General features: G+C 38.4%; 1 protein-coding gene across 1 annotated transcript; it reads right to left on the bottom strand.

The window, feature by feature from the left end:
• Nucleotides 1–6,388: 6,388 nt before the first annotated feature.
• Nucleotides 6,389–8,368, bottom strand: si:dkeyp-59c12.1 (Ras-related and estrogen-regulated growth inhibitor-like protein). Its single transcript, XM_056766421.1, has 4 exons — nucleotides 8,256–8,368; nucleotides 8,071–8,124; nucleotides 7,907–7,983; nucleotides 6,389–7,792 (listed from the first exon to the last, which is right to left on the bottom strand). The coding sequence occupies exons 1-4, from the start codon at nucleotides 8,329–8,331 to the stop codon at nucleotides 7,367–7,369; spliced, it is 633 nt and encodes a 210-aa protein (XP_056622399.1). The 5' UTR covers nucleotides 8,332–8,368; the 3' UTR covers nucleotides 6,389–7,366.
• Nucleotides 8,369–11,931: the final 3,563 nt, after the last annotated feature.

The following is an 11,931-nucleotide window of genomic DNA, read 5'->3' as shown; positions in this document are numbered from 1 at the left end:
CGATGTTTTAGGTGTGGATTACAGTCTACCAATCTTTATGGGACAGGAGCTGTTTTAATTTCGCAATTGATCTCAAATGGAAGAAACTTCCATTTGGAGGAAAATGAATCTTCATACAAGCATCTTTACAAAATGTATTTTTAAATAGTTTCATTTTCCCATAAATTCCCTGGTCTCGTAATGCCTCATCCCCATTTGATGTTTTCTTTTACAGAGTAATGTGGTCCAGTACAGTGGTGGCTAATGTAAAGAAAGTTCTGGCTAAAGATGGAGTCAGTATTATTCTGACGTCCTTTGGTACTGCCAGGAAGAACCGAGTGAGTGAGTTATCCTTGTGCCTGATTTAATTGTGCCTCTCGTGTGCTTTGAAGCATCTGGAATCCAATACACGTGGACTCATCACGTTGGTATAAACTCCCCTGCAACGCATATACTCGTGTTCAAACACACAACATAAACAAACCCACATACACAAGCCTGAGCATCCATTAATGCTGTGATGCACACTGCTCGTCATACAAGGTAAATGTTTGCTTCACAGGGTCTGTCTGGTTCGAATTAAAGTAAATAGACCTTTTCTCACAATTTACCCTAAAAGGTCACCATATCACTTCAGTATAGAAAACTTTGAAAAAGGTTTCATTAGTCTAATCTTCATTATTTATATGTTTTATTGTAAAGAAGGGAGGAGAACATATGGTTTAGATAAACACATTACAAAAATGCATAAATGTTTATCTTCTCTTATGTGTTATGGGGGAATATTTTATCAAATGTATTTTGGGTTCTTTGAAAAAAAAGCCTGTTTCAACAGGCTGAGATTTATAACTGTGACAAAGTTTCATGTCATTTGAGTCTAGAGCACTTCCTGTGTTGTCTCAAAAATTACACTCTCTCTCTCTCTCTCTCTCTAAAACACTTGATGTGAATATCAGTTTGCATTCAAAAACCATTTGCTTTACTTCGTGGAAGCATGAAATTCCTACAATAATTTTTCAGTCAATATGCTGCAGTAATTTAGGAAGGACTTTCCGTTAAAAGTTACATTTATGATGCGATCCCTATGGGTCTCATAATATCTTTGACGTTATATAATTTATTTTTATTAGTATGGAATAGATTGTGTTTTATTTGTGTCCTTCATTAAAGTTTATTTAAATATTTCAGTGTTGGTTCCAGAATTGAAGGGGAGATGTTGTCATAATGTTGCAGATTAATGTGTGAGCCTTATAAAGTATTATAAACTTAACATTATTTCTATAATTCTATAGTTCTATTTTTAGCATTTTTGTCATCAGTCAGTACAGGAATATAATGCAATAACAGAAGAATGTGCCCATCAGATCGGTTTCACCTGTTAACCTTAACCTGTTTTGACACCTACGCTTGGCTGATGTGGCGTGAAGTATAGTGATGGAGAGCAGGAGCCGTCAGTCTGTGACCGTCTCCCATGGTGTTGCTAAGCAATGTGATCTAACCCCGCTCTGCCCTGTAAAAGGCCTCATTACCGTACTTCACACAACAGACACCTCAACCACCTGTCACAACACCAGCAGTACTGCCCACCTGTCACAACACCAGCAGTACTGCCCCTGAAATGCTTTCTTATAGGGATAGCACACCCAGAATAACATTTTAGTGTTATTTGCTTAATCTCAAACTGTATATTCCAGACAAGTATAACTTTCTGTCCTCAATAAAACATAACATTTTAAAATTAGAGCTTCAGTCTTCATTAACTTTTTGAATGTGGAAAAAGGGGCAGCATCAACATACTTTTTCTACTTGTTTTATGGGTTGGAAGCAAAATCAGCGAGTGTAAATCCTGACGAGAATGTACATTTTTGGTGGTCTAACCCTTTAAGTAATAGTTCACCCAAAAATGAAAATCTGTCATCATTTGATCACCCTCATGTCATTTCAATCCTGTATGACTTTCTTTCTTCCGCAAAACACAAAGGAAGATGTTTGAAGACATTCACTTGCATTAGTTTGGTGTCCATACAATAGAAGTGAATGTGCCGGTGCGGTTCGCTTACCAACTTTCTTTAAAATGTCTTCTTTTGTGTTCTGCAGAAGAAAGTCATTCAGGTTTGATATGACAAGAGAGTGAATAAACGATGACAGAATTTTCATTTTTGCTGAGATATCCCCTTTCTTTCCAAGTCTGGCAGGTATCGTTTCACTTTTAGAAGCTGGGGCACTCAAGCACGTGTGCAGACATGTTTCTTTGGCATTTGTGAAGTGATGTGTGAAAATAAGATACCCACACAAGGACTTAATCACAAACAGATGGAGGCAGAGTTTGTCTGCATTATAGATCTGACCATTATTGTGGACAAACAAAAATGTTTGTCAAATGTTTGTCAAACAAACATTTCCAAGCACAACTATGCAACAGACTAATGCAGCCTTTTTAATTATATTGTTAATAAATATTTTGGATATCACTTTGGATCCCTGTACTAACTATTAGATTGCATATACTAGGTTTTAACAAAGAGATTTTATTGCAATAGATTTTATTAATGAAAACATGATTAAATTAATAAAATGTACAGGACTAAGATTTGAGTAAATTCAGAAATTCCATGTTTAGGTGTTTAGGAGTCTAATCTGTAAGAGGCATCTTCAGGCTCTGCTGGAGAGCTTTGGAATGGAAAGGGGATTTGGGTATACAATTCTTTCAGTATTAAGTAAGTCTGGAATAAGCACGAAGGTCAATGTACACTGCTTTTACAGTCTACACATTCCAGACCCCCTGCATAGTTTGACAAAGTCTTTGTTGCACTTGAGAAAATCAACATGAGATTAATAGTATGCCCTCAACAATATTTACAAGAAAATGGACTGTAGACTGTCTATTTTATGTACTGTAAAAAATCCAACTTGCAAAATATTCTCCATACAAAGATGTATAAGTAGCTTGAACATTTTAGTTAAAGGAGTCAAATTATTGTTTTTCATAGTTGCTTTAAGGTTGGTCAGAAATAGAAAACAGGAAGTAAATAAGATCATGCCTAGGTAGGACCCTAAAACGTTAAACCCAAACCAGAATGAGAGTATAGAAGTATTGAATGTATTTGATCATATTGTCCGAACTCAATCTGAGCTGAATCACATTTTTTTAATCTTCATGATGGTACACTCAAGTATAGGTTTGTACATTGCTTTGTGCTGCCAGCTCAAAATGGAAGTGCATTGTTCATCTTTACTTACTCAGAATACCCTTTGCAATAATTAATAATAAATAATTAATCTTTCATTTTATCATTCATGTGGTATGGAATGACTTGTCCACATGGCACCGCAAATTTTGGATATTTCTATATGTAGATTCTGAAGTTGATATGTGATATAATAATGCTCATCCAGATTGACTTTCTTATCAGTATTAATCATCCAAACCAATTCCAGTCTGGAGAGCAGGGGAGTTTCTCATGACTTTCTGAATATCTGTTCCCAGGTGTAGTGCATCTTTTGACCTGGCATCTCCATGTAATAAAAGTGTGTTTTTGAATCATGCTGTGAACTATTTTAAAATGTGTACACACTGTATACCATATGAGATCAGATCATTCACCCCAAATCCTGCATTTTTCTTCTTGGCACATTGGTCTGGAATTCCTTGAAAAATACGCAGGCAAGTGTCGCTGGAAGATGTCCATCTGTTGGACAAACCCCACTGGTTTCTTCTGGGAAACATGGTCTGATGTTGTAATTACTCATAGACTGTAAGCACAGACATGTCATACAGTATGTACAGGACTGGGCATAGAGGTGTTGACAGTTGCGTCACAATACCAAGAAACCAGCTGGAACATTGACGTCCGAATGACACAAAAGTCACACAATTCATTTGAACACATGCAAATAAATAATGTTTCTAAAGCAAAACACTTCTTTTTCAAAGGAATTATGGAAATAGTGTTTTTATGCAATGTTCGTGCACATACAATAGTGTTGTTGTCACAATTGGTTAGACTGTGAAACCGAGTCGCGTTTTACAGATAATCTTATCATTCTATGAATATCTGGGTTGTTTTGCACAGAAAGTTCTTTTCTTTTCAGTCATGAGCTTATCTGGAAGTGAGAGGGAGAGATATGCTGCTTGTGTGTGCGTGTTCCAAGAGTTTAACCAAGTGGAAAATCTGAAGAGGAAGATCTCTTACAGCGAAGAGCTGAGGCCACACGTTTCTTCACATTCTTACTAGCTGATAAGCTGCTTTTCACTGCTTGGCTTCGAAAACCTGCACACTTACCTTCACTGTCTCTTGTTTCCTTTTGGAGTTCTCACTTTGGGAGCTATTGAGCATGAACCTTGCCTTTCGGACCCTATGCAGCAACCAACAAAACGTAATTGTTGTAGTCGATGATACAAATATTCAATTTTCAATAGTATTTCTGTACTAATAACACCCCAATATCTCTTCAAACTCAGGTGCCTCTAAGTATTCATTTGATAGTTTTTAAGTCTTCACTGTACACCTCAGTCACTTAGACCTGGAAGGTAATAGAGGTCAGGGAATGTGACAAAAAGCTGTAATTGGCCACAGACAGACCCATCCCTCCCTAATTAACCCCTGGCCCGGGACTGTTTGGGATCCCATAAAATATCTAGACAAAAGGGGGAGACTCCAACGGGTCTGGCACCAGAGTAACTCTGCCCTCTAGCAGCTATCCATCTGCACACATGCGGAGAGGTCCGGAGAGATGAGGTGTGACTTTTGTGTCTCCGTGATGGAATTTTCAGGGACACAGAGAGACTCATTATTCCTTAAATAACAGGTTTGCGGTGTTCTGAGCAGAAAATGGTGTTTGGAACAGAAGTGAAAAGACAGGTCAGCACTATCTGAGTGGAATATTTATGGCTGGATTTAGGCCTACCAAAGTAAATGTGCCCCAGAAAAAGAATATAAAGCAAATGTATATAAAGTTCTTGTGAATGAAGAAAAATAAACTATGCGAGCTGCATTAAAAAATGCATTTGAGAGCCTTCAAATATGGAGAACTTAAGTATAGCTTTGTTTTCTTCTGCTTTACGTTAGATCTAACCTGAAAGGAGGTTCTCAGTCTATTGAGAGAGATGAGAAAGACGGGGCAGAAGAATGTCTGGACGGCTCCTTGGAACTGAAGTCTAATGGAGCAGATCCCACGCATAGTACTTGTTACAACTCTGAAGAGCGGTCATTGAGGGCCCAAAGAGATATCAGAGGAGACCCGTCTGCTGAAAGAGAAGACCATGAAACAGATTCCGATGCAAACAGAAATGGTTCTTGGAGGGAGCAATAAGGACATTCCCAACCACTGTCCCACTAGAAAGTTCAAGCGGTTCACGGTTAGATGCCCTCAATGGCCCGCACCTTAGAGTGAAAATTGGCTAACCATACCTAGACTGTCAGAGGAGCACATTTAAATCAAAAAGTTTTCGTTATTTAGCCGAAATCGCATATTATGACAGCACGTACTGAAGTACCTATCGACCATTAAAATAGTATCTTCTATATGTGTGGGGTTAGAATGACTAGATTTTGGACGTACTGCATCCGCCATGTTTTATTGTCATGTGACCTGTATGCTCTTTGACCTATGACGTATTAATTTCAACCTGTAGACATTAGTACAAACGTAATTTATTCACGAGAATTTGATTAATCTGTACTTACATTTAAAAACGGACACCCGCTTTGAAGTTTTCCACTATTTTCATTTGATCACGTTTTAAAATTTTGACCAGTGCTCAGCTTCCGTTGCATCATGGGATAGAGAAGTGTCCATCCGATGCACAGAAATCTCGGCGGAAGCAGTAGATCATCCGGGTATTTACTGTTTTTGCATACAGAGGTTTCTCATGACTCATACACATTTTCGCCTACTATTCAGTATGGAAGTAGGCAATTTCGGAGACAACTCAAGACATCTTTCTTTCATTGCTCCATTTTCACAAATCTTTATAGATAAAAAAGCACAATTCAGTTAAAAAACACTTAAATTCTTCTAGGCTCCTTTTAAAGCAAAAGACTTTTGACACGAGAGTTCATTTTTTTGTGCTTGGATTCTCCTACGGTATATTTACAATTTTATGGAAAATGCAATTTTAGCATTGAACTAATGCAAGATTAAACTACTTACATACATAAATAAAATGTTATTAATGCTACTTTTACGTTAAATGTTGTATCTATACCAATAAATATGTTACATATCACTGCACTGTAAAACTTTGCTGTAGCTTTGCAGCATGTATGATAGTAACTTACTGTATATTTAATTTACACCCTTCATCTTAGTCACTGGGTTTCACAAATATTTAACCATGAAAAGTATTAAAAGGTGCTAGTGAACTTTGACAACACAGTGTTTAATCATTAAAAAAGTACAGCGTTTTTATTTCATGAAAAACAACGAATTTGGACATTTAAGTTTTCGGAAGGACAGTATATTAACTTGTCAGCCTCACACAATACATTTACTGCAAAAACTTTATTTATGCCTCAAGTTATAAAACTTTGGCTATTCATTTTTGTTGTAACAAAGTATTCCATTTATTTACTGTAACAAAAACAGGATATTCATTTAGTGATTTTAATGTACTGGACAGTAGCATTCATGAGAACTCTCCATTGGGTTTATTGGCTTCGTAGCACATCAGGAAGAAATATCCATTGTGTGGTCAAGAAATCAATACATGTGAATATTATGTTGAAATTATGTTTCACGTACAATGATGTTGTGCGAATCAAAGTTGAAGCAGGGGCAAAACACATCAACATGACCGCAACATGACCTTGAACTGCTGACAGCTGAACGATGATACCTCTAATGTGGCAAACATGCTGTAGTTGATCAATTTAGCAAGAAATGATACATTTCTTGCTTTTGCTCACATTTTTTGACCACACCACGTCAGCAAAATAGCATTGACTCACGAAGAAAATTGCACCGCAGTGTCTACAAGCTTTTGCCAACACCACTAAAGTTTATTTGCAGAAGCATTGCAATCTTTCCTGCCTAAAGTAAGCAAAGGAGTTAAATTACATGCATGTCCTAGTACAATGCTATATTAACTCCACTTTTGATTGACAGGATCTCCTGGTTTGGCATCTTAAGCATTTTTTTAAACTGTCTGATTTCTCGGTAAAAGTCATCACTTTAGAAGACACACTAGGTCTTCTAAGCTCTCTAAACAGCATTATTCTGGTAGTTGACCACTCGTAAGGCCCAGCTGAAGTCACATGAGATATCCCAGACTGTCGTGCAAGCTTGTGCCAGCAATGGGATAAAGACAACCTATCAGTCCCTCTCTGGCATCTAAAACAGGTCATATCAGACCCTGAAAGCTTCATCTCCAGATCTCCCATCAGCCTCAGAGCGAGTCTGTTCGCCTGCGGGCGAACACAGCAGACATACTCTTCACAATGCCCTTGATGCCTGCTAACTTTTTCACAGACATTCTTGACTCCCTGATACGATCCACCAGCCCGTGGAAAACCATGAGGACGCTGTGGTAATTCTCAGCGGCCGAAACCTCATAGAACTGACAGTCTGAGGAGAGAGCGAGCAGCCTGCCCTCTTCGCTAAGGACCGTACGGCGATGATGCAGGTCCCTCTTGTTTCCCACAATAACTATGGGTATCTTCTCAAAGCCAAGATAGTCCTTACTGCTTTTAATGGTTTGAATGAGTCTAGTGACAGTGTTGAAACTGGCTCGGTCACAGATGCTGTAGACCAGCACAAAGCCATCTGCCCACTGGACTCTTTTCTTACACATAAAGGATTCAGGTGACAAGTCCTGTAAAAATAAACGTATCCTTTAATACTTATATTCATGGTGCACATTTATAAGCATAGGAAACAGTTCAGAAACAAAGTTTTAAATTAAAATACCAAATATTCTAAATCTAACCTGAGAATATGGTGCATCCCATATATTCAGAGTTTGCTCTCGTCCATCCACAACAGCAGTGTGACTGTAAAGAGACTCTGTACAAGAAAATAAATAGTTCAAACATATTTGGAAAATAAAATAGTACATAAAACCAACAAATTACTGTAAAAGGACCAACATACCTACATCTCCATATTCCCCGATGAATCTTCGAGTCAAGAATCGTACAATAAGAGCTGTGAAATAAAAATGGGGTGAGATTTGGCTGGCAGCTCTTTCAAAGTACAAAAAATTAAAAAGTTTGAAGAAGTACATAACAACTTTTTTAAAGATGCATGAGTTGTTTCCTCTAAAAAAATAAACTTACCAGATTTTCCAACATTATCTGTGCCAAGTACCACGACGTTTGCAGCATCCATCCTCTGGGCGGTCAATCCAGTCATGTCTTTACTGAGGATGCTGCGGTTGCGACTGATCTGATCTAGCGTTAGTCCTGAGAAGTTTACAAAGAGAAGCAGAAGAGGCGGGGCATAGACGTTCTCGGGCACGTGACGCCGAGCTACACGTCAGTTTCGAAGTTGAGCCACAAGGTGGTGCTAGTAAGACAGTGATGCTTGGAACGACCGTGTGAAAAATTCAGCAATAATCCGCCAGCAGTGCAATGTGCTGTATTTCGTAAAAACTCGTAATAAATCCTTTTAACAATGTTTTAACAGTATTATCATATTTGTACTAATTAAATTATACATATAGTTTAAATGATATCTACACTAACCAACTGTCTGTCAACAGTGCCAACAATCTTTGGTAAACGTAAATAAGATGTAGTTTACATATCTGTCCACTGGGGTTCACTGTAATCACACTAAAGATTTTCTCTTAAGTGGTTGGCTGTCTTGTTGAAAAAACTTTCTCACTTAAAAATAATCTTGATTGTTGTGTTAAAGGCTATCAGTTGTATGTTTTGTATGCTTGTTTTTCCCAACATAAGTCTTTTCATAGGACTATACATTCTCCTTTGTTATTTAATATAGAGGAATTACTTAAATTCTTAACTTAAACTCTATTGTCATTGTTAAGAGAATTTCTAGGCAAAGAAATTGCAAAGTTCTATTGTATTCTATTCTATATAAACATATATATTAATACAAAATGCCAAATAAAATGTATCTGAAGTACAAGTGCAATTTGTTCTTTAGTATTATAGTTTAGTCAAATGAATAATAGCTATACAGTTGAAAGAAAAAGTATGTGAACCCTTTGGGCTTACTTGGATTTCTTCATAAATTGGTCATAAAATGTGTTCTGATCTTCATCTAAGTCACAACAATAGAGAAACACAGTCTGCTTAAACTAATACCGCACAAACATTATACGTTTTCATGTTTTTATTGAACACAACATGTAAACATTAATAGTGCAGGGTGGGAAAAGTATGTGAAACCCTAGGCTAATGACTTCTCCAAGAGCTAATTGGAGCCAGGAGTCAGCCAACCTGGGGTCCAATCAATGTGATGAGATTGGATGTGTTGATTAAAGCTGGCCTGTCCAATAAATAACACACACCAGTTTTGAGTTTGCTGTTCTGAAGAAGCGTTGTCTGATGTGAACCATGCCTCGCACAAAAGAGCTCTCAGAAGACCTACGATCAAGAATTGTTGACTTACATAAAGCTGGAAAGGGCTACAAAAGTATATCTAAAAGCCTTGATGTCCATGTGTCCACGGTAAGACAGATTGTCTACAAATGGAGAAAGTTCAGCACTGTTGCTACACTCCCTAGACGTGGTCGTCCTGTAAAGATGACTGTAAGAGCACAGCGCAGAATGCTCAATGAGGTGAAGAAGAATCCTAGAGTGTCAGCTAAACGCTTACAGAAATCTCTGGCACATGCTAACATTTTTGTTGACAAATCTACAAAAAGGAAAACATTAAACAAGAATGGACTTGATGGGAGGACACCACGGAGGAAGCCACTGCTGTCCAAAAAAAACATTGCAGCACGTTTGAAGTTTACAAAAGAGCACCTGGATGTTCCACAGCACTACTGGCAAAACATTCTGTGGACAGATGAAACCAAAATTGAGTTGTTTGGAAAGAACACACAACGCTATGTGTGGAGAACAAAAGGCACAGCACACCAACATCAAAACCTCATCCAAACTGTGAAATATGGTGGAGGGGACATCATGGTTTGGGGCTGCTTTGCTGCCTCAGGCCCTGGACGGATTACTGTCATCGATGGAAAAATGAATTCCAAAGTTTATCAAGACATTTTGCAGGAAAATTAAGACCATCTGTCCGCCAACTGACGCATTACAGAGGATGGACGATGCAACAGGACAACGACCCAAAGCATAGAAGTAAATCAACAACAGAATGGCTTCAACAGAAGAAAATACGCCTTCTGGAGTGGCCCAGTCAGAGTCCTGACCTCAACCCGATTGAGATGGTGTGGCATGACCTCAAGAGAGCGATTCACACCAGACATCCCAAGAATATTGCTGAACTGAAACACTTTTGTAAAGAGGAATGGCCCAAAATTTCTCCTGACCGTTGTGCAGGTCTGATCTGCAACTATAGGAAACGTTTGCTTGAGGTTATTGCTGCCAAAGGAGGGTCTACCAGTTATTAAACCCAAAGGTTCACATACTTTTTCCACCCTGCACTATGAATGTTTACATGTTGTGTTCAATAAAAACATGAAAACGTATAATGTTTGTGCGGTATTAGTTTAAGCAGACTATGTTTCTCTATTGTTGTGACTTAGATGAAGATCAGAACACATTTTATGACCAATTTATGAAGAAATCCAAGTAAGCCCAAAGGGTTCACATACTTTTTCTTTCAACTGTATGTACACTATGCAAAATTATGTCATGTTAGGCAGTGTTCAGGTCTGTGGCAGTTTCCTTATTATAGGGGTCATATGGCAGGAACATGTGTTTTTCTGTGTCTGTGGTGTGTTGTAAGTTGCCCATGCATGTATTAGACACGTACATTTGAAAAAAGTTCAAGTGGAGGAACTAAAGAGCATCTAAAAGCATATGCTCACGCAAGACTGCCTGAAACGACGTGTAATCACACCCCCACAAATCTACTTCAATTCGTGGTATGATTTAACGAAGACCGCCCAAATGTATACACAAGTAAGGTGGGCGCACCTGTCAGTACAATTGCGTTGGAACCTGATGTTCCAAATATGGTAAGCGGCTTAACATTTCCGTCACACGCTTGCAGTATTCGACCAATCACTACGCTCTGGTTAACTGGCCAATCATAGCACACCTCGCTATTCAGAGCGATCTGCTTCGTTAAAAATCTGCGCGTTTCAGATAGGCGGGGCAAAGAGGAGATAGAAACATGCACGGTATGTGGAAAATACAGCGTTTTATAACCTTAAATCGTGTATACACATTGTATTACATCTAAAGCAAACGATAATATTTGTTTTAGCCGTGTCATGTCACCCCTTTAAAGATAAGGGTGACCTGAGGGAAAAAAGCTCCAAAGTACAATTTATGTATTGGCCCGAAGGCTGTACTAGCATACATGCAGCAGTGGAAAGCTTTTGTTTTTGGGTGTCTGGGATCCTCTAAGATATTTTTAGTTGTCCTGGACTCTGGGCACTATTCCCCCAGTTAAACGCTTTAGGGTCCTGAGGGCTGCTGCTCCCATACCAGGCAGTAATTCTACTTTGAATAGTCCTACTTTAAATAGTGTTTCTTTAGAAAGTTCTTAGTATGAGGGGTCAACGCCAATCTGGTGTTTTTGGTGACACATGTTCTTTTTGTTTAGGAAGCTTTAATTCCTCAATGGAATTGTAGCTGTGCATGGCCATGGGTGTGCATAAAGCTAAGCAGTTTCCATGGTTGGACTCATAAGGTATTGAACTTTACTCAGATGCTATATGTTTCATCTCAACAAAAAGGTCATCACAAAAAAGGTTGCACTACGGCTAACTCAGCAGTGTGTGGTATAGGTCTGGCTGAAAAGGTCAAGCTTGCGATCTAGTCTGTCTAGTGAAAATAGCTTCTTTAAAAA

Source organism: Triplophysa dalaica, chromosome 14, assembly GCF_015846415.1.
Source record: "Triplophysa dalaica isolate WHDGS20190420 chromosome 14, ASM1584641v1, whole genome shotgun sequence".
NCBI lineage: Eukaryota > Metazoa > Chordata > Actinopteri > Cypriniformes > Nemacheilidae > Triplophysa > Triplophysa dalaica.
This window is presented reverse-complemented; position numbering and strand designations above follow the sequence as displayed.

What these genes read in the sequence shown, in the direction of transcription:
- si:dkeyp-59c12.1 (XM_056766421.1), bottom strand. Translation starts at nt 8,331, where the DNA reads ATGACTGGATTGACCGCCCAGAGGATGGATGCTGCAAACGTCGTGGTA. An exon ending in CGGGGAATATGGAGATGTAG is followed by an intron (nt 7,984 to 8,070) that starts GTATGTTGGTCC and finishes TTTCTTGTACAG; the next exon opens with AGTCTCTTTACAGTCACACT. An exon ending in GGGATGCACCATATTCTCAG is followed by an intron (nt 7,793 to 7,906) that starts GTTAGATTTAGA and finishes TTATTTTTACAG; the next exon opens with GACTTGTCACCTGAATCCTT.